Source organism: Hyalella azteca, unplaced genomic scaffold (assembly GCF_000764305.2).
Source record: "Hyalella azteca isolate HAZT.00-mixed unplaced genomic scaffold, Hazt_2.0.2 contig47, whole genome shotgun sequence".
NCBI classification, from domain to species: domain Eukaryota; kingdom Metazoa; phylum Arthropoda; class Malacostraca; order Amphipoda; family Hyalellidae; genus Hyalella; species Hyalella azteca.
The window spans coordinates 295,556-318,601 of NW_025930409.1; the positions used below are offsets into that span (position 1 = coordinate 295,556).

The 23,046-nt window shown below is 39.7% G+C and overlaps 1 protein-coding gene across 1 annotated transcript; it reads right to left on the bottom strand.

The window, feature by feature from the left end:
* Window positions 1-291: 291 nt before the first annotated feature.
* Window positions 292-17,276, bottom strand: LOC108674013 (ras GTPase-activating protein 1). The gene is made up of 18 exons (XM_018161909.2): window positions 16,985-17,276; window positions 13,614-13,763; window positions 13,336-13,456; window positions 12,959-13,044; window positions 11,718-11,920; window positions 11,081-11,301; window positions 10,693-10,917; window positions 10,417-10,566; window positions 9,183-9,359; window positions 8,043-8,183; window positions 7,520-7,638; window positions 6,772-6,921; window positions 6,066-6,270; window positions 5,813-5,928; window positions 5,322-5,476; window positions 4,518-4,684; window positions 3,423-3,548; window positions 292-2,392 (listed from the first exon to the last, which is right to left on the bottom strand). Exons 1-18 carry the CDS (start codon window positions 17,170-17,172, stop codon window positions 2,273-2,275), a joined length of 2,820 nt encoding a protein of 939 aa, XP_018017398.1. The 5' UTR covers window positions 17,173-17,276; the 3' UTR covers window positions 292-2,272.
* Window positions 17,277-23,046: the final 5,770 nt, after the last annotated feature.

Below are 23,046 nucleotides of genomic sequence, written 5' to 3' on the forward strand. Positions count from 1 at the left end.
ATGGCAAGGAAAACACGAAAATTTTGAGTGAGATAAATATAAGGTAAAAGAAGAAGAAAATAATAACATATATAAGAACAATTCTAGTCGAAAAACTACGTTTCGATCAGGAAGTTTTCTCATGTAACATTATACTCAATCTAGACCAAGTCAGTTTATCCAATGAAGACATTGGACTTCTTCCTAATGTGATGGACCGCTCAATACAACTGTTGCTCACGTTTGTAGACTAAAAAAGATCAAAAATAGCGGGCACAATACGGTTATAATAATACGGACGGCGCATTTCACGTCCAAAGACTGTGTTGGAATAAATATTTAGAACTATTGCAGCCCATTTCAGCAAAAGGAATAAAACGATTGACAATTACCAGATGGCATGAAAAAATAATTTGAAATGATAAAGAAAAAAATTTTCGTACACCGTAGAAAACCTTGACACTTTGGTTAGATCCGTGATTAAATTATTGAGTTTTTTAATCGTTTCACTCAGTTATAAATAAAAGTGTTGAAAGGTCGGTTGAAAGAAGGCGATAATGACAGGTCATAAAAAATCACAAGGAAGACAAATGAACAACTTTGAAATAATGAAGGTTTTTAAAATGAAGTATCCATACGAGTATTTTAATGGTAAATTACTGGCCTTTTAAAAAGTTAAGTGGGTCAACCCCGAAATTAAGAACATATAAAAACAAAATAAAAAATCATAGACAAATTCATAATAATTCATCAATTAAAGAGACTGTTGTGCATGATAAGGTCTGAGCTACTAAGGATTAAAAGACTTGCGAAACGCGAGGCGCAATTCAATATTACAGCATAGATGTCACAACGCTCGCTGTAGCGTCAAGCGAGAACAATAACATGTTACTGACCACTTACATTTCTGAACGGCAAGGTTATTCCTCTCCAGAATATCCAGACAGAACTTAGCTATTATGATTCATATCTTTCGCACACTAGAAATGACGATGAATATATATATAAACGATTCTTTGACACCCTTAAGCGCTCGTTGGTCTTAAATAATGCACCAGTGAGGGCGTGAAGTCAAAATTAGAATCAAATATTATTTAATCTCTTTACGGAAATCACTGTATTAAATAATAGGTGCTTAGAAACTCATACATGTTAAATACGGTACGTAATTACCAGAATAATTATTATCATGGAACATCCACTAGAATACCTAATTACTGGTATCATTACTAGCATTAGTTTGTTATTATTATTCTTAGCGTAACATCAACAGAATCACCAGTAGACCAGACACAATATAGCGACGTTTTAAATCGACATGGCAGCATGAGCAGCAAAGTGCCTCTTTATCAACTAACAGACGACCTATAATTATACCAAAAACGTGCCAAATTACTACATTTCTTCAAGAAATTTTCAGATCTGAAACAAAACATAATTCCAACCCTCCACTCAATGCAGTATTGTCTGTAAATTCAAGACGTACGCCATGGTTTAATCACATAAGACATCATGTGGTGAAAGAATTGACTCAGCCAAGAATAGAATCTAAACAGATGGCACAGTTCAGTCCCTCATAATAAAAACAAAACCAGGAACAACTCAAAGTCATGATCCCCAAATACTGGTTCATAAGGGACTAGTTAAAGCAGCACAAACATTTCACCTCTTGTTACAGATAAGGTCTTTTACCAGTCTTGCGTGACGACCTTACAGCGCAAGCATGAATAAAATAAGAAAGATAAACGAATCACAAGAACAAAATGACGCGAGTTCAAGACATTTCCCTTACGAAAACAAATGGCAGGCTCGTCTCAAGCTTGGGCAGAGATTGGCACGAAAATATATTGACATGGAAGTTCCAAATCTCGCGATTATATCACGTATTCGTTCACTGGTTGAGTGAAACATTATGGTTTCACTCTAGCAAGCAATGTCGAACTGGACCTTAAAGTTTATGAACTTTCAACTGAATATGAGATACGATGCTGCTATCACAATATTATGATGGATTTCCCGAAATGGTGAAATTTCGGTTAGTTAAATAGACTGGCGTAACAGACGATCTTCCAATTATCTGAAGCTATTTAGAAGAGCCAAACTCAGAATTCATTTCATCAACAGAATCTGCTATTAAATAAATCGCAGCAAACAACGAAAACACACAACTTTAAAACGATAATTGTTGAAAGCTGGAATGCGCAGCCTCAGAGTCGACATGAGGAGTGTAATACTTTCAGTGTTGCCACTTATGAAGTGAACATTTGGTTCTCTAGAAGCCCCCGTTGTGATGCTAGGTGATGCTGGCATTCTGCATCATCTCCTGGACGCTGGCATTCTGCATCATCTCCTGGTAACGTTCCTTGTGCTTCTGAAGCATCTCGGTGACCGTCACGAGCTTCTTCAGTGTGGGCTGCCGTATAAACAAACCGTAAAATAATCAAGTCTTCCAGCATCGGTGTGGAACTACCCTCACCACTCGCCATATTATTATCATGTAAATGACAGTTTTTGAGTTCGATGTTTTATTAAAGCATATCTTGTTTTACTCATATACATTCATGACAGTGACCAGAGTCGGAGATTTTCTCAATTTTCCTCCCAAAAATCCTGCTGAAAAGATTTATTGCCAAACTAAGATGTCATAACTATTAGATAGATTGATGATTTTATCGTCTTCACAACCGTTAGGTCATGAGTCCCTTCCTTAAGGTACATGAATACACCGTACGTAACCCCTGCATAGGCACTGGTAGTACCTACACTCTGTACGATTACGACGTAGTAAAATTATGCTGTCTGACATGGGTCGATTTCATGGTGATTCGTCATAGACGGTACAAAAGTATACACAGAGGGTTACCCGGTGATTGGTCACAGTACACAGAGGGTTACCTGGTGATTGGTCACAGTACACAGAGGATTACCTGGTGATTGGTCACAGCGCACAGAGTCTTACCTGGTGATTGGTCACAGTACACAGAGGGTTGCCTGGTGATTGGTCACAGTACACAGAGGATTACCTGGTGATTGGTCACAGTACTCAGAGGATTACCTGGTGATTGGTCACAGCGCACAGAGGATTACCTGGTGATTGGTCACAGCGCACAGAGTCTTACCTGGTGATTGGTCACAGCGCACAGAGGCTTACCTGGTGATTGGTCACAGTGCACAGAGGCTTACCTGGTGATTGTTCACAGTACACAGAGGGTTACCAGGCGCCATACCTTCAAAACTCGCTAAGTGAACGTAAGTATTTACGCTCTATTTTCTAGTTTATGATTGGTGGATTTTGCTTGAAAGGCCGTCAATGATTGGCTGATGAACTTACGATCTCTTAACTGTTTTTAAAAGAGTGGCTTGAAAGGCCGTCAATGATTGGCTGATGAACTTACGATCTCTTAACTTTTTTGAAAGTATAGGCCCAGGGCTGCTGGTCTTACCTGAGATCGGGCGCGGGAGGCCAGGTGCTGCAGGTGGCCGACGCAGATGTGATGCAGCTGCGCCAGGTCCCGCGACGTGTCGCCCTTAGTGCGCACCTCGCAGATCTCGGGGCGCTCAGTGATGCTCTGAGATGTTCATGCCATGTTACATGATACTTTATAACGACGCTAGAACCAATCAAAATATACACGAAATACTTACAAAATTAAGGGTTCTAGCAAGCACTTCTACACAAATATTTTTTGGCTTGATGAGAAACATGAGAAAACGAGAGTATAAAATCGTTCAGCAGTCATTTTTCCATCCCTTCGCTCACATCGGTAGGTTAGCGATCACATCAACAATCTTAGTTTTTTTCGTATATTTTCGAAAGTTGGATCAAAAAACAAAATAAATAAAGCAATGTTAAATTACAATTTTCTAACCTATGATGAAAAGACATGATTAATTGAGCAAACAATTAGTCCTATCACCGGACGTTCGCCGCAACCTTCAATCTTGTCAGCCTCCTTCGAGCTTTACGGCCAAACGCCGGCAATTATCTTATAAAAATACACTGATCGGAAAAAATTTCAATTGCTGTTATTTATTGCACTTTGTTGTTCATTAAAAAAACTCCATTTCATATGGATAATAGGTACATTTTACTTCAGTAAAGAACACTTTCAAAGCAACACGTTTGAAATAGCAAAACCCAGCAAAACGGACATTGTACTGCTTGGTGAAGCTTTCAGGGCACAGCCACCAGAACTAGCGGTGGGGCACAAGATCGCTAGTGGAGCAACAGAGCAAAGTGAGTTCAGGTAGAACCTCACAGTAGAGCTGGTGGTAAACGACTGATTAACTTGGCTCACAGCCACTTAGACCTGACCCCTCACGATGTCAGGACCATTGCGATAAGGTTATGTTACTGACTCAAATGTTACTGAGGTGATTACTCAGGCTATCGCTGTATAACCACCTCAGATATGTACAAAAATAAATGCACATGAAATTAGTAAATTAACGCGGTCAACAGTGAACGACTTCCAGCGTTCACAATCCAATCTGAAACAAACTCGTTTAACTTAAAAATAAGTAGTAATAGCACTAACCGAAAGCGAGTCCAGGAAGCAGATCATCCTCTCCTTGTTCTTAAGGATGAAGGGATTGACGACCTCCATGTTGGGCTCCTTGCCGCCGAACTCGACGAGGTTGGCCAGGTTCTGCAGGCACTTCGCGATCATGATGAGTGAACGCGCGGCCGCTGGGGGCGGTGGCTCTGTGCAAAATATAGAACATTTTTATTCTGGAAGACGAGCCAATGATAACTAGACGGGCAAAAAATAACTAGATGAGCCAGAGATATCTGGAAGAGCCAAAGATAACTAGAAGAGCCAAAGATATCTATGCGAGTTAAAGATATCTAGACGAGTTAAAGATAACTAGACGAGTCAAAAATAACTAGACGAGCCAAAGATATTGACTTGTATGATCCAATAACACATAACTTGAAAGGAAGCATGGATCACCAAATGATGACAAGTTTCCCTTGAGTCGAGTTTCTTATACAGAAACGTGTATGAAATTAATTCTACTTTTGAAACGTTTTCTCAATTCTACTTTCATCTCACGCGAGATACGTTTCATGACTCTGCTAGCCAAATACTAACTTTCAACGCTCGGGTCAACTAAATATAGAAGTCTGAAAGGGGCTTGATGGAAAAACACTTTGATTTAATAGTGAGATATGACATTAGGTCGAATACTATCAATATTTTACAACGCTGTTGGAGTGTTGGTTTTGACAAACAAATGTCAAGGTCATTTTATATATAAGGCTTTCATAGCCTTATTTCCGCTACGATTGAAGCAACAGAACCGCGACTGCAGGACACAAGCACACGTCCAGGGCGCACCTTGCAGTAGCCCGAACTGCCTGGGGTTGAGGATGGCAGGGCAGAGCAGCCGCAAGAAGATGAAGCCTGACACGACGCGGGTCTTCACTAGGCGCTCGTTAGGCCACTTCTCCAGGACCTTCCGTTGTAGCCGCGAGCAGATGTACCTCAAAGGCCTGCACGTGCATAGATCAGTTATGGTCAGGCTTAGATTAAAAATATTTATAATAAGTAATTTATCAAAAAATTACATCTATCCGAAAATTTCATTATAGCATCCTTTTCCCGTTTTCCGGATGTAATTCATAAACAGAACATATACTGCACATTACGTATGCCCAGTGACGGAAATAAAGTACCGTCATTTCACTCATTGCATCGTGCACATATATCATAATGCTATGAATACATGTAACAAAACCTAATAATATTCAAACATGCCAGCGGCGAAATGTAAAGAGGACCAAGTTAAATTTGTGAGCAAGATGATAGCCCAGCTAGGGTAAATTTACATGGGGCAGTCGGCAGCAGAAGAGAAGATGCTCTGTGTGATGTCGTCCAAGATCATCAACAGGAACTCGGCATTAGCACACGCGTCCATGGGGCTGTCCATCTTCGTCGGGTTCAACTGTAAGCAGTCATCACTGAATTAGCTTTAAAAATTCATTCAATGAAGCGACTCGTACATAATTTGTTATTCACACATTAAAATGACGTAATGTATCTGAATATCATAAGGTATCTGCAAAACAGGAAGTGTCTGACCTCGCAACTTTGTTTGCTCTCGAGGATGCGTTGGATTGTTTCAGAGATGGCGGACTGCAGGAACTCTGTGCAGGTTGCCTTCATGTAGAGGTCCATGAGGGCCGTGGTCAGAGACGCGGCTCTGAACAACGTACTAGTCTCTGCCTCACGCTCGATCTCGTGCTCGCATAGCTTCTGCAGCAGGTCATGCTCGCGTCGCTCTCCTCTGCCGAACAAATTCATATACTTGTAAATTCATACATTCTGAATAAATTCGTAAGACATTGACATCAACGGCGATGCCTGGAAATGCACCCTACAACAATAATCCGCAGTATTGGTTAATAAAATACCGAAGTGAAGCACTATTCAAGTCTATTTGGAAATCACTTGTGTAGAAATCTATCGATTTCTCTTAACAGTGAGAACGGTAAATCACTCATGATCACATTTCTTTGTTTTTAGTGTATTGGCTTAGCCTTTAACATGGATACAGACGTGCAAGAAATTGTTGCCTTAATGACGAATAAGTGACAGTTTCTAGATTTGTTTCGACAGAAATGACAGAAGATAGAAACAAGAAGGGATACTCAAATCAAACGCAGTGACTGACAACAAATGAATCTTCATAGAAAACGTAGTAGTTTATTATACTTCTAGTTACTACTAGTAATACCAACGTAATTTTAGAAGCCAACAACCGATCTTACCTCAGGAAACAACGTACCTGAATATCCTGAGGAGGGCCTGGGCGAGAGGGGCGCGGTCCCTGTGCGAGAGGTCGGCCAGGGCCAGGACGGCCTCCATGTTGGGGTCGAGCAGCAGTTCCCGTAAGCTGTTGTACTCGCTGCTTGCCATCATCAGGTCGTGGAAATATCTGCACGTCAACACAATACAAACGCAGTCAATACAAATGCAATCAATACAATCATATTCAATATAAACGCAATTAATACAAACACAATCAATACAAACACAATCATATACACACAATACAAACACAATCATTCACACATAACTCGGCTGCAAGAATAACGACTTGACTCGTTGTCTTTCGTTGAAAGTATTCACCAATTACTAAAGGTTTTGTAGCCTAGTGACTTGGTTTTGGATTGCAAAAAAGTATTTTCCTACATTTGGAATTATGCGCCAGGCACTTCCAAATAAAAAAATATAACTCAGTACTCACTACAGTGAGTGACAGAGCGCATTATTTCGTCGACGAAAACGTAAAGTCACGAACAGACAGACAGACGAACATGGTGAGCACAATAGTGCATTTTTTACCATAAATGAGAAAATGCGCTAAAAAGATATTACAGGTTTCAACATGTTTCTATTGAGCACACTTGATATAAACCTTTAGCTAAAACGAATAATCACAATTTAACGAGGCTCAACATTTTACCTGAATACTCTTGTAGTGATACCATAAAATAAGATATTGTTTTGTTGTATGTATAAATTTGTGTGACCTGTAGCGTAGTCGCACGGCGCCCCACTCGCCCACGGGGGTGATGCCGCGCAGGGGATGCCACTCTTCAACCTCCTCGCCGTTACGTAGCGTTGACAATTCTATGTTGACTTCAGCAACCTAAACATTCAACGTAGACAAAAATATCTAAATCGCTATGTAAAATAGGGCTGATCTTACTCCAAGACCTGAGACTACATACAAAGAACAAGACACCAAACCATGAAAACATATCAGGAAATAAATTCAATACGAAAAATATGAACTATGGGGTAACAATACTAAAATAAACGCGGTATTTTCATTTATCACATGCCACAGCATTGTAGGACAGCGCATGTATGAAGCTTTAACAGTAAAGAATTCACATAAAACAATTTTGGGATAATAGCTACGAGCATGGGGAGAATATATTGGTATTCCAAAGAAGAGAAGCAAACAATTGACCTAACTTGGAGTCATTTCCAGAGCACACTGAAATTGGCAATCATTTCCAGAGTACACTGAAATTAAGTATAGATCACCTCGGAGTCTTTACTCCTCTTGCCGGCGTTGTAGACGGTGATGGTGAAGAGCACAACGTCTTCAGGGATGTCATCGAGTACAAACTCCTCCTCCCACACCGGGTCTGGCCCAGCCTTGGCCCTCGTCCTGCACACCTTCACCTGACACACACATAATATATAAAATAAACATACATATTATATAATGTGTTAAATATACATAATAAATATATATAAGTATTTATATATATACAACAGCAACATACAAGTCTGGATAGCTAAACATTCGCTCACCAAATGGACAAGGTAGCAATGAATCCATGAATAATTATCCACTACACACACATCGATGCAGAACACAACATACTCATAGCAATATCGTTTTTAATTTTAAATGAATTATCTTTAGAACAAAGACTTGTTAATTAATTATCACATTGGATCCAACTACTTAAGGCACACTAAGAGCACCACTAAGCCCTTCAACTGATTCACTTCGTCTTCTTAATTGAGCTTCAAAACTTTTTTTTAAACTGCATAGCAAAAATAAATCTTAACCGTCAGTAATTCAGTTGGAAACTTCAGCATAATAATTCCTATTGAAACAAACAGCACGATGTGACCCTAAATAGTCAGTCAGACGCAAGGTGAATTATTTATTTTTGTGTCAACAACAAACACTGCAAGGAAATGTGCTAACGATCACAAAACCTAAAGCAAAAAATATCACCTCGCCTGCCGGTGAAAACTCCGACTATTCAAGAATGTTCGTAAAATAATCAGCAAATACTGTAACAATATTATGAAGATGTTGTTAAAACAATATGAAGATGTGAGCTGTGGTGGTGCAGTGGTGAGAGACTCTGTCTCTCGCACCCAGCGCCCGGGTTCGAGTCCCACTGAGGACAAGTTCTTCCGGGAATGTGAGTTCTTTCGGGAAAATGAGTACCTGGCTTGTCCAGGGTGTTATGTAATGCAATAATGGTTCTGGCGGTTCAGCGAGCCAGTGATGGTCGTGGAACTACCAGTGGTACCGAGTGCCCGGAAAAACTGACCTATATACAACAACGTCTAGGGTAAATTCCCCTTCCCTAGTCGCCACTAGGTACCAGGATGGGCAATTACAATAACAACATATGAAGATGTAACAGGTTTACAGACCTGGTTGAGGGAGACGAGGCAGTAAGGCATAGGTACAATCTTGCTGGGGAGTCTGGCCGCCTGCAGAACCGTCAGCTGGAGGCTCTTCATGAACTTGAGGTTCTGCAGCTTAGGGGCGTTGACGGTTTGAGGCAAACACAGCGGCCGCAGCACTGCCATCCAATCGCACGTTGTCTCCTACCATAACAGAGTTTCATCAACATCCTGATGTAGTAATACTACATCGTAAGGTTTAATAAATAATATGATCAAAAACTGGATAAATCAAACATGTATACAAAATTAATATAAGACATACGGTAGTACCGTAAAATGGGGTAACTTAGACCGGCGGGGTAACTTAGACCACTTTTTGTTTTTTTTAACAAAAACCCCCAACCAGTCAATATTACCCCATCAGGGCTGCCATTAGGTAGTCACATTTCCCTCATTATGGGGCGGTGCCCCCCATTTGCAAACTATGACACTTTCCTAAAGTTTGTCATTTGCATATGTAACTAGAAGAGTTCTACTACAATGCATCAAAACCTGGAGTTATTTGAAGTTATTTTACCAAAAAATATGATTGATTTTATCACCCGGTCTAAGTTACCCCAAGAGCTGGGGTAACAAAGACCATCACTTTTTTTTAAATTACATAAAGACTATGAGAGGCAGGAGCCAGCAATTTATGGTGAGTGAAGCTAGAGTATAGACCTGTATTTTGCATGTTTCAATTCAAGTTTAATTTAGCTAGTAAAAAAATGGCATCATTTATAATAAAAAAAGTGGTCTAAGTTACCCCATTTTACGGTAGTTCACAGTAATTACGCACGAGATTTAAAAAAATATTTTTAGCCTTAACATGACACACATGTAGCCAGCAAGTAGTGACGAAAAGGAAATAGAGGCTCTGGTAATCACTCTAGAGTATAAATAATAGAAAATTCAGTTAAAATTTGTAGGGTATGATCGTTTACCACTATTCAACTACCACCGTAACATATATTTTCAAGAAAATGCATCAATGGTTACCAAAAAAATATCATAAACTGGCGTAAAATTAGTTCTATCATCGTTTGTCATTATTGCATTTTAAGTGAATTTTCACTTTGAATTCACAACCTCGGCCCTAAAAATAGAAGGAACAAGTTAAAATTATGGCATTGAATAGTCTTTCATTCATTTTTTTTAATATTATGCCCGCAATCCATTACTTGGAGACAGCAATGGAAGATGCAAGAATAAATAGTACCTGAGAGTCGGAGCAGAGGTAGGTGACGGTAGAGAGGCACGGCAGCTCACGCTCCACGAGTTGGAAGCAGTGCGGCTTCTCGAAGAAGCTGTCGTGGACTTGATACATGTAGCTGCAGTTCAGGTCAATAAGACCGCGGGGTTTCGTACGCTGCAAACAAGGAATGTATTCTTAATTGCATATATAATTGATCTACTGAGCTTAATTATCACAATTGGACATCTAGCATCATTTAAGTGAGGCAAAAACAGTCATGGAGACATGAGCGAAACTCACCTTAGGATTATCATAGAAGTAAAGTATATCTGTAAGTACGAAATAAAGGCATTTCCACTTTTTGTTCTTCTTGCTCTTTTTATAAAGCCAGCCTTGCTTCTGAATGCCTTTGAATTTCGTAACGCCAAGCTTCTCGCGTATCTCGTTAAGAGTTGCGTAAATTTTCTCAGGCTGCTCCACTTCCTTCACGGGAATTATAGGCAGACCTGTCCGATCTCCTGAGCTCTGAACACAACAAAGCACAATGAATCATAGAAATTCTTTTAAAATATAGATAAGCAATATCATATTCATGCTTTTAATAACATGCACAGTTCGTCATTCAATTGATGAAACTGTAGATAAATCTATTATTATTGACGAGACATGAATCAGAAGTATGACTCACTTTACAAACGGGGGCTCCAAGGCAATGCCCCTCGAGTATTTGCTCAGTCTTATATCTGTTGATGACAGCGTCAAGGCACATGAAGCAGCGCCCACCCATGCTGTACTTGACGCCGCGCTTCTCTATACGGAAGCGTTGGATGATGTTGTTGGTTAGGAAGAATAGAGTGTAGTCCCCGGGTGAGTTGTCACTAGGACGCACCAAGAAACTTCCGGGTCCCGCTGTTACAATTACAACCATTAAAACATATATACACGTGATAAATGCAATAAACTTTGAATATATAATTTAAAAGTTTGGACTCTGAACTGTATAACATCCTGCATAATAATTATTTTTCAGAGTGCGGTTGTTCATTGAAATGCCTTGATAATAGATTCATGTATTGCAATGTTTTAGAAGACTGAAAATCAAGTTCTCCTCGAAGCCATTTATGAATGTTAAAATGGATGATGAGGCGGGAAACTGCATTCCTCTGCTCAAAAGTGATGGTTGAACTAGAAGCAAGCCTTGGGATTTCCCTCTTTAAAGATTGAAGGTAGTACCTAAATCAAGAATTTTCAGATTTTAATAATCAATATAATTTTCATGGATCATGTCAATAAAAACCATTAATAGTAAAGAGACATTAGAAAACCTTTAATTAGAAGGTCGATTGCTTCGTTTTTGGTAATATTTGAGTGGAACCAACTGAAGACAACATTTGGGTCGATATCCATGTCGAGGTTCTCAACAAGATCAGCAAAGATGGTGCCTTGCTCGCCTGTTCTATGCGCCGTCACCCACAGCCACCCGCCGCTCAGCTCATTGTGTACGAAAAATATATCCCCTTTCTGGAACCTGCGCATTACATTCAATGGAACCAGGAAATCATACAAATAATCTAGTTGAAGATATTTCCCTACAATGCAAAGTTGACCATTTTGTGGTCTACTGGTCATAAATAACACCAGAAATCACCCCTCAAGCCCCGTATGTATTTGAGGTTACATTACCATACGTCGGACAATCACCAATCCTCTGATGGTCATAAGAATCAGCGCACTTTGCATGCTAGAAATTTATGGAAGAGCATTTTAAAATGAATGTTAGTTTGCACACCAAACACTTTTGTGGGTGGACTAAGAAGTTCACAGAAATTTTTACTTATGAAGCTTGTACATGAAAGTGTCAGAAATAAGATTGAGTGAATCTGGAGCACTTTTTTCAAAATTTGGCATATTGAAGAAGTAAATTGCCTTATAATACAGCACAGTCATTTTGCATGCAAAAATGTAAAAAGGTACCATCTTCAAGAAAATTTAATAGCACGTTACAGATATGAATTGGAGATATTGCTACTTAAAACATTAAAAACAATTTGAGAGAATATCAATTTTGATGGCTAAGCCAGAACTCTTCATTGCATTCTCATTTATTAATTATCCAGCATACCTAGTATCAGGTATGCTGGATATTTCTTCTTGTATGAAGGCACATGAAGCAGCGCCCACCCATGCTAAAAGTGGCTAAACCTATCATGCCCACCATAAAAGTGGCCCACCCATGCTAAATGCTGCAAACCTATCATGCCAAGCAAGACTTTGGACGGTCCAGGGCATGATAAGGTAGCATCATACAGAAGGAAATTTTCAAGAAGAAGTTCATAGCATCTGATTGACTAAAGATTAGAATTTCTTTCAAACTTCAGTATCCACCACTTATGCACTAGACATCAAATTGAAGCATAGATAAATGCATTGAAAATACATACATAAAGAGTAAAATTTTCAGGACAAATTGGAAAATTATAACATCAAGCATAATTTTAATAATTTCAACACATTGAAAAAAAAAATTAATTTCAATGCTCAATTAGTCTGAATAAATGTAACTTACCCAAGTTCATCAGTGTCAGCCATCTTAGTGTAGGGTAAAATGGCAACCACTTTCCGAAGGTTGTATACCGGTTCTGGTGGAGGTACCTGCATTGAAGCATAAAAGCTCTTAACTCATTGATACTTTGATAGTATAACTATGATAGCTACTCCAAAAAAATTAAACTTAGGGAAGAGAGAACACCAGATGAAAAATATTGACAAAATGTAAAATAAATTTTGAAAAATTACAGCTACACCTTAGTTTTACCTGTACTTTACTTAGAACTCATCGAAATTTAACTAAATGGAATGATAAAGCTTTTGCATTGTGTTTTACCAAGTAAATAGAACACAGTGACTAGCACAGAAAAAAAAGCTCTACAAGATGAGACTTACAGGATACAGCAGCCGCTCCCGTTTGAGCAGATCTGAGAGACATGTGTAGTATCCAACCAAGTCGCTGAGTGCGCTGAACTGCCTGCCACCTATATAGAAATCTCCACACACAGCAGTGATTCTGTAACAAACAACAGTTTTAGTTAACAATCAATTTCTGTAACTGAGATTACAACCTATGCTAATTTTAGAAAGTCAGCAATAAACTAGTTTATAAATTTTAGTTTGGACAAGGTATAAATTACAGCAATCAACAAAGAATTATATTGACAACTCACTTGAAATGGGATATCCCTGAGCGGCCATAGTAAGAGAGAACATAGGAACCAGGTCGTCTGTCAGACTCCCTCACAAGATAGGCACCTAACTTGCCATAGGTTCTGAGACAATTCTCAGATTGAGCACGATCCATGCGGCCATGATACCAACTGCAACCAAACAATTAGAATTACATCAATGAAAACATAACATTTGTATTGAATAGCTCAACAAATGCTGTATATTATACCGTAAAATGGGGTAACTTAGACCACTTTTTTTTATAAATGATGCCATTTTTTTACTAGCTAAATTAAACTTGAATTGAAACATGCAAAATACAGGTCTATACTCTAGCTTCACTCACCATAAATTGCTGGCTCCTGCCTCTCATAGTCTTTATGTAATTTCAAAAAAAGTGATGATCTTTGTTACCCCAGCTCTTGGGGTAACTTAGACCAGGTGGTAAAATCAATTATATTTTTTGGTAAAATAACTCCAAATAACTCCAGGTTTTGGTGCATTGTACTAGAACTCTTCTAGTTACATATGCAAATGAACAAAAAAATAAAAAAATTGGAGGGGGTACTCTGACAGGCTTTAAATAATAGCTTTTTTTCATGGGTCACATTTTTAATTTTTTAACCTATTAGATATGCAAACTTTTCAAATCTTTCTATTGTGTTATGTGGCCTCAGTATTAGGCCTATAAAAAATTTTTCTATGTCAAATAGTTTTTGAGTTGTGGGGGTTTTTGTTAAAAAAACGAAAAGTGGTCTAAGTTACCCCGCCGGTCTAAGTTACCCCATTTCACGGTACACCACAATTTCAGTTTTGGATGGTGCAAACCATTACAAAGCAAGCAACAAACATGACCATTTCTATTCAAATATATAAATCTGAACAAGATTTAATTCAATTTTGGTAAGAATATTACCAAGCAACAAAGCATTGGACATGCAGGCCTTTCTCTGGTCTGAATGCTGTTGCTGAAAGCAACAGTGGTTTAGAGTCAACCAGAGCATTAAAATCAGAGGAAAAAAAAAACAATTATAGGTATTTACCATATCTTCATCACCAATTAAATTTCAATTTAATGAGAACTGGTATTGCAGGCAAAATTTGGCATTTTACAACAAGTGATCAAGGCTACAAAGCTGCTTTAATTGTGCTAGAAAGAGGCTGTTCACTTTTATTTATGAAATAGATCATATCTATTGAATGCCAGTAATTAGTGCTGTTTGTGAGATTATCAGCATTGCTGGTAGTTTGATCAAATTTCTTGAAACTAAATTACTGTGTATTTTTACCAAGCAACATTTTTTCAACTATTACCATACATTTACAGCAATTGTTTGATGTTTGATCCTTATTTGCAAAGTTGCTGGTAGTTAATGAAAGCATATAAACTTTTTTCAATGGGAATACAAGAAGGCAAGGACCTACTGGAATGGCCTAATCTGGGGCCACTTTTAGAAAGAGCATTGATAGAAATATAAATTTTAGTATTAAATTTTTTGTTCTTTAATGTCTACTTGTCCAAAAATTTTCAATATTTCTGCCTTTTAAGTGGTGTACATTTTGTAAGTAATTTTGAAACATATTTTTCAAGTACCTACCATCAATGGCACTAACATTGCCACAGCACTCAAGTTGCTGCAGGAATGGAATATACCTACACTTTTCAACCTGTGACTAGAGCTTTTCCAGCTTTTTTGGAACAGCAAGATTCCTGCTAAATCTGGCATGGAATATATCCACATGCACATAGATTGATCTAGAGCCATGGTTGGACAAGTGTTTTCATGCCATTTTTGGAAGCATTTGATTATGTCTAGATTTATAAACTCCGATCTAATTGTTAACTAAAATGCACAATCAGGCTGTGAGATTCCAAATCTTATGAAAATTTGTCATGTTGGAGCTGCAAAATTTCAGTAATCAGTTGAAAGATCTAAATTTTTCTCAAGATGAAGTACCACCAACATACATAATTACAGCAATCCCTTGATTAGCACGGTTTTGAATACCGCGGTTTTGATTAACGCGGAAAAAAAAATTGCGACCTACCCTTAATCTACACGGTGCCAGTTATGATTAGCGCGACTTTTTTTCATGACACATCATAATCCCGCCTCTAGCCAGAGGTGTTACGTTCGTAACTAAAGTGTTACTTTTTGCTTATTAGATCTTATGTTGTTACTTTTGTTACGACTTATGGAAAAATTTTGCTTAACACGGTAAAACTCGGGGATTTATTAACCGCGTTAATCAAGGGATTGCTGTATTGTTAAAAGTGCACAATTAGGCTACAAGATTCTGAATGTATTAAATTGAGCTGCATGATTTCAAAGGTATATTATTTGGAATTTCACAGCCTGATAGTTTAATTTTGTTGACAATCGGATAGGAGCTAATTTCTCTAGCAGTAATCTCACATTACTCACAGTTCCAAAAATGGAGGGAAAGCTCTTGACATTGCCCTCAAGCTGACTGGATTGGAAATTTGGAATTTTTCTATTTATGAATTTAATTGTGCATCTCAAAACAGGATTGGAATTTTTTTACTTGATCCTGAAATCTTGCGGCTCCAGCGTGGCAAATTTTCAATACATTTTAAAACTCTGAGTCATAGGCCATAGCCCAAACATGCACTTTTGTTAACAATTAGTATACCTAAGAGGTAATTCATCTGGCATGAATATCGCAGTTCCTGAAATGGCAAGAAAGCTCTAGTCATGGCCCTTAAACTAAAAGGAGATGTTTTTGATGCTTGGCTCCAGCCTCCAAGGTGCCTAAGTGAAAAAATTAAATAGAAACTACCTGTGAATAGTGAATTGGACAAAAACACTTATAGCCTACCTAAATCAGGCCAATTAAACCCAACTTAACTCATTAAAATACCACATTTTAATCCATGATTTTTACAAATTGTCAATTAAACAATTGTTTATGCCTGTTAAGGCTGTTATAAGAAACTTCTGCCTATTATTCCAAATGGGCAAAACTTTCATTACATTTGTTACCTATTTGAATCCTAGTGGCCCAATTGCACACTTTGCTTGACAATTAGGTATGTAGGACTAGCAGGAGGTAATTATTGAGATTCATCTAGCAGCCAAGCATGAATCTTCCAACTCCAAAAATGGCAGAAAAGCTCTGGTTTGAACTTTGAATGGTACCTAGATATTTTCCAAACCAGTAAATTTGTTTTTAGTCATTCATGTCATCATTTGTTCTGATCGTCAATTTCAGTTCAGATCACTGCCCAGTATTATATGGTTTTTAGTTACAATCAGTGAGATAAATGCAGGATCTATCGAGTGGCTCCTTATGTAATCTCTATCATTTAAATTCTTTGATAGAAGACTGATGGTATTGTAGTGTTTACCTTTCTTCAGGCGGCGCTGCTAGGGAACTGTCCACTTCATCTGGCTCGTCAGGGTCGCCATGGTATGGATCAAAATCATCAGGAAAATTCTGTTCGGCGCCTTCATCGCTACCAGAGTTGGGAGATCCGGGCATATTGTCTCTCGGCCTCACTGCTTGATCATGAGAAAACCCTCCCACCTCAGCCATTATCACTGCAACATTCGCTTGCCCACAGATAAGGCACCTTGCGTACTGGAATAAATGTTACCCTAGATTTGTTTTTTTATAGTTGGGGTTTAGACTTGTGGCGACAAATGCGCCCACCAGCCTGTTCTCTGTCAGAATTACCCTAGATAGCGAGTCAGATCTCCAATCTTGAGACAAGTAAGCTATCATAAATTCATAATTTTTAATAAATTAACTTTTTCACGAACCCTGATTTTTCATCTTTATTATATGCTAAACACTACATTTATTTCCTAACTAAACTTAATTCCTGCTCGTGTCATTGTTTTCAATAAATTCACAGCTTGAGGACCGAATTTACCATCGGAGGATCAGAGATTCTTCTCTTATTAACGGTGCCGATTGGCGGAGTAAGTTTCCGATTTTTCTGATAAGTTCACTATTGCGAACGAATAATCGGAAAATGCGCAAAATGTTAATTAAATGTAGAAGTTCCAAAATAATAACTGACGTTCAGTAGTATTATTAGGGGTATTATAGGATTGGTTGTGGGATTTTGAACCGAATCGTGATACTGCGTTAATGCGTAGCAGTAGAATTCATTGTACTCATTTACTTGGCAGGGTGGCCCAGTGGTTAAAGTTCAGAGTACCAAGATTGGCGCAGAGAGGCGCGGGTTCGATCCCAGCTCTGTGCGCCAGTTTCTGGTCAGAATCGGCAGGGAGGCCGGGCGGTTAAGCACAGCAGAATTGTAGCAGTGAGATGCGAGTTCGAGACCGCAATATGCTGTGAATGTTCTGCGATGTTAAGAATCGGCGACAGGCCTACGGCCTACTAAACGCTGAAACCGCTATTTCTATTTCTTATTTCTTACTTCAACTCCACTCCGAACTCATCCGCGAACTCGTCAACGGACTCAAACGCCAAACGCATCTTGTGCGCAATTGAACAGCTCATGAGCACCTCAATTCTAAAAGGATCTGCATGAGAGTCAGAACACAACTAATTATTTTTATGCGCCGTGGAAAGAAGTTTTTAGGATTTATAAGTCACTTCGTTTTCAATTGAAACAAAAATAATTGCTCAACTGAACAGCTCATAAGCCCCTCAACTCAGAACAGATCTGTGAGAAAATTAAACCATAACAATAGTATGAAACCGCGGTAGTCTTGGTCTGAAATTTTTATGTGATTGCGTTTTCGATTATAATTGAATTTTCAATAAATTAGAATAGAATAGAAGTGTCGGCACTGAAGAAATAAGCCCATGGCCTGTTGCCGATTCTTGAATTTTTCGTGACTTGATTCACAAGGGATCCGGCCCTTGGAACCCGATCTTTCCATAACTGGCGATTGATTGAAATAGCTGCTGGACTTATTGCCTGGTCCGTAATTTGCTAGTAATTTTAAGACTGAAATATGCTCCTGCATAGCTTCGTCTAGTCTGTTCTTGAAAGCGTTCATACTCGGAGCGTCAACGATGGTATCAGGGAGACTGTTCCACATGTCGGTGACTCGAAGCGAGAAGAAATGTTGCCGCATGGATGTGTTACAACGCAGTTTTTTTTAGTTTAGGTAGGGGATCAGGTTGAGGATGGTTAGGCGAGGATAAGTTAGGCCAAATATGTCAGATCGTTATGATATCATAATTTCCATTCAAGCAAAAACGAAGAAACGTGAAAATGTGTGAATTTTTAACGCGGTGTCTTCCTGTTAATTAGTTTTGTTTTAAATGTCATGCAGGGCTGTTCATAATTGGGGGCATTTTAAGGTATACAATGGCGCAAAAGTTGCGTTTTTTTTATAGAAAACAAAATGCCGTAACGATTTGTATTAACTAAATCCGCGGCACGTTGACGAAAATTAGTATACAGTATGTTCAAATTTTTATACAGATTTATCTATTCTGGCACAGTTAAAGACTTATGCGCTCTTCAGTTGCGCAAAAGCTGTATTTTATCGTTTTATCAGGTTTCATCAGTACCTCATAATGTAATGTGATGAATATTACATTCATCAACATAATATATTCAAAACATTTCACCCGTGAATATCAAATACTAGCACCATAATCAGGCATTAAACGGAATAGACAACTCCTGGAGCGTTCATAAATTCCATTTTCTCGAATCCCATTGATAATGCCAACTAAAATAGTTTCAACACTCACTCAATGAACTTCAATTGGCAACCGTTTAAACTTAAGATCGAAAAAATTTAAATCCGTTGTATAAAAAACGCACATGCACTAAATTACACCTCGTCGTGTCCCTGGTAATTACGGGACCAAACTCCATACGTTCACAGTAAAGTGTAAACTGTCGGTGCCTGTACACAGGGACAGTACTGGCCGCCAGTTCATCCGACGCTTGAACTGACCACGCTACTGTCCTCGTGTATAGGGAGGGGTTCAGCCGTTCAGTTATGTGCTGTTCGGGCACGTCTTTCATGATACTATCGCGTTGGAATATTACCATGTGGTCCTGAAATTATTTGGCAGAAAAAGAGTAACATATTGGGTACAAAAAATTTGATTTTTTCTATCGGTAAATATATATTCTATGTAAAACTCCGCAAAGTTTTAAGTCCTGTTATCTGAGCTGTGTCGAGAACCATTAACTCGGCGGATTAGCGTCGTCTAGGCGTATCGCATTTTAGGAATTCATTCATCATGCAGCCGTCTTAGGACAGATGAACAATCATCTTGTCAGTAGTCTCGCAATTTTGTTCCGTTGAGCAGCCCTTGAAAACGAACGTAAGTTTAGTTACTAAACCTTTTGAATCATGTACCTATTGTTCAGTATTTTCATGTACGTTTAGATTTGCTCTATGTTCTTCATTAGTCATTTGTCATAATTTTTCATTGAGCTAGTCTATTGTTTTCGTTATTGTATTTTGTTCTGCTCTCTGGGCAGGTCCACGGATTTAAGCAAATTCCACCAGCTACAAACGCTGAACGTTTTTTACCCCAAGCTAAAGTGGCGTTTACAATGCCTCGGCATTGACAGTGGACGTTGGTTAATTGCTTCATTGAACACATCAGCATACCAGCCGATGCTGTGTGGGGTCACGACAATATTTCACTGGAACACTTTGCGATCCAGCCTGAACATTGAATAGCCCGGCTTGGTAATTGCCTTGCCGGTATGGAATTAAGGGCTAGCAGAAATCTTTCAACAAAGGCGCTGGAATCCCAACTCCAGCAAACGGAAGAGACTTCGACGCTTTCTCGGATCGAATCTCGACGTGATTCAAAATGAATCTTACCAAAGTTTACAGCAGCACGGACGGGACATAAAGGCACAATTCAAGATATATCACGCTCAAGTTTCGGTGAACATCCAACACTACATCAGAAATGGATGTTATAGTTTAGCAACTTCTCTTAGGGAAGATAGGGAGCTCTCACGTAGAGAAACCAAAGATTGTCTCGACTTAATAAACAGTTTGCTCGGGGATAATCTCATCTCCGAACTTGGCTCCATGACGTCATTATCGCTTCCGACAGACAGAAACCCCGAGAAGACTCTTATTGGAGCAGGAAATATTGAGGATAGTCTAGCTCCTGAAAACGTCGCATCACGTAATGAGCGTTCTACCGAGATATCCGTCCAAGGTGACCTCCCGAGACGTACGGACGACGCAGCGTCAGATGAGTGCGGAAGTGATGTGGGTTTTAGATAAGCTTCCCGTCGTGCTACCAATCCCAAAGTCCTGCTCTTTCAGCACCTAGGAGAGATCTGTACCCACTTCACCCCGCGACGACGTCACTTCCACTTCCACCGGTGCGAGAAATCACTGGTGCTCCAGCAGCAATCGACCAGGAAATCTCGAACGTCGCTCCCCGCACGTCACAAGCTGCAACAGTGGCTCCTGAGCCAATGGGCGCTACGAGAAACTTACATTTGCCTCTAGACTCGTTAGAACTTGATGACGTGCCTGTATCAAACCTGACGGCCACCAGGAATTTTCAACTTTTTCCACGGGCTACCTTCAACGCTCAAACAAGCTTTGACGCGGCCTCTCTTCACTTGCTGAAGGAAACACTTATGCAGAAACCATCTCCTCCTTATAACGGAGAGCTGCATCTTTATCAATTCTTCGTGAACCAATTTAAGACTAGATTGAAGAACATCCCGCTTGATCCATGGGAAATGATTTGCATTCTGGAAGCACACACTACCGGTAGAGTCCAAAAAAATAGTGAGGTCGTACATGATGAACGGAAGTGCAAATCCGACGGAGGCCATGGAAAATATCGAACGCGAATTATTTGATAAATTCGGCGACGGCGCAGAAATTGCAAGATCTCTTCTTGTGAAAATAGATTCTTTTTTAGTCGTTAAAAGTGCACATCGGATAGAAAAACTAGACGACCTGCTCGAAGTATGCAAGCTTATCAAGTCTAAGCTGCCGTATCTCCAATAATTAAGTCAATTCAACAGCTCAATAGGAATGAAACGAATTTGGGCTAAACTCCCAGAAAACATCCAAAATGCATGGGTACTGTATGCCATAATCACAAAACAAACTGCGGTGGATATCCCAAGTTTGAATATTTCATCAGGTTCCTCGACAACAAAGTCGAAGAATACAGCTACCCGAACCACAGAAAAATTCCGGCACCCGATGCTGCTCAGAAGCCCCGCGATTAATTACGAACTTACAGGAGTGACTCAACCTCTGCTCAACCTCTGCACATCCTACGGGTAAACACGACCTGAAATCGTGTCGGCTTTTTCTCAAGAAAACGAACGCGGAGGTCAAAATAATGAGGGAGAACGGGCTGTGTTTCCGCTGCCTCGGCCAACACATGCGGAGCAGTTGTCAAGAAACCCCGAAGTGCGACAAATGCGATATGCCTCATCTGACCATACTGCATAGGGACGGCGGCCAAGGTATTCGCCCAGCACGTACGTCTCTACCAGCGGAAGACCGACGCCACACCGACGCCAAAGTCTCATCGCTGTGTACTCAGGTGTGTGGAGACGCAAAACTAAGTCTGAGTTGCAGTAAGACATTGCTGGCAGACATTAGTTTGCCGGGCAGGTCTTCAAAATCTATTCGATGCTATGTGATAGTAGACGACCAGAGCGGCTCCTCCTTAATTCGCGGATCCGAAGCTGGCGTCATTTTTTGAAGTAGCGTCTCCAACTGTAGACTACACGCTCATCACACTCGCAGGCTGCTCAAAGAATTGGCAACCGTTCTGGCCGGCCCATTGACAGTTTTCTTTCAAAAAACCTTGAACGAAGGAACTTTGCCGTCCGACTGGAAAGAAGCTCAAGTAACACCATTGTTCAAAAAAGGTGACAAAAGCAGCCCCGGCAACTATCGCCCTGTCAGTCTGACAAGCGTTGTTTGTAAGCTAATGGAATCTGTTGTGAGGGATAGGATTATCGATCACTTGACTGCACACCATCTCATATCAGATTGTCAACATGGTTTTATTGCCGGCAGATCCTGCACCACAAACTTATCTACGTTGAACGATTGGACTCGCCTGCTGGACGAAAGGGAGCCAGGGGATGCATTGTACCTCGATTTTGCCAAAGCATTTGACAGTGTTCCGCATGAGCGGCTGTTGCGTAAAGTGAAGTCCTTGGGAATTGAGGGAAACGTACTCCAATGGATCAGAAATTTCCTAGTAGGTAGACAACGTGTCGGTATTAACGGAACCGTGTCAGACTGGGCATCAGTGCGCAGTGGCGTGCCACAAGGAAGCGTCCTGGGGCCTATTTTTTTCCTTGCTTTTATAAATGATCTGCCAGAAGTAGTGTCCAGCGTGTGCTCCATGTATGCCGACGACACAAAAGTTTATAATTCAGTGAAGAATGCGTCAAATGAAGCGCAATTGCAAGATGATCTTGACAGCTTAGTTAACTGGGCTGATACG

Bases quoted from the DNA above. Each gene is read 5' to 3' on its own strand.
- LOC108674013 (XM_018161909.2), bottom strand. From the start codon at position 17,172: ATGGCTGAGGTGGGAGGGTTTTCTCATGATCAAGCAGTGAGGCCGAGA. The intron at 10,918-11,080 runs GTGAGTCATACT...TGTTGTGTTCAG, and splicing joins TTGGAGCCCCCGTTTGTAAA to AGCTCAGGAGATCGGACAGG. The intron at 3,549-4,517 runs GTTAGTGCTATT...TGAACATCTCAG, and splicing joins GCTTCCTGGACTCGCTTTCG to AGCATCACTGAGCGCCCCGA.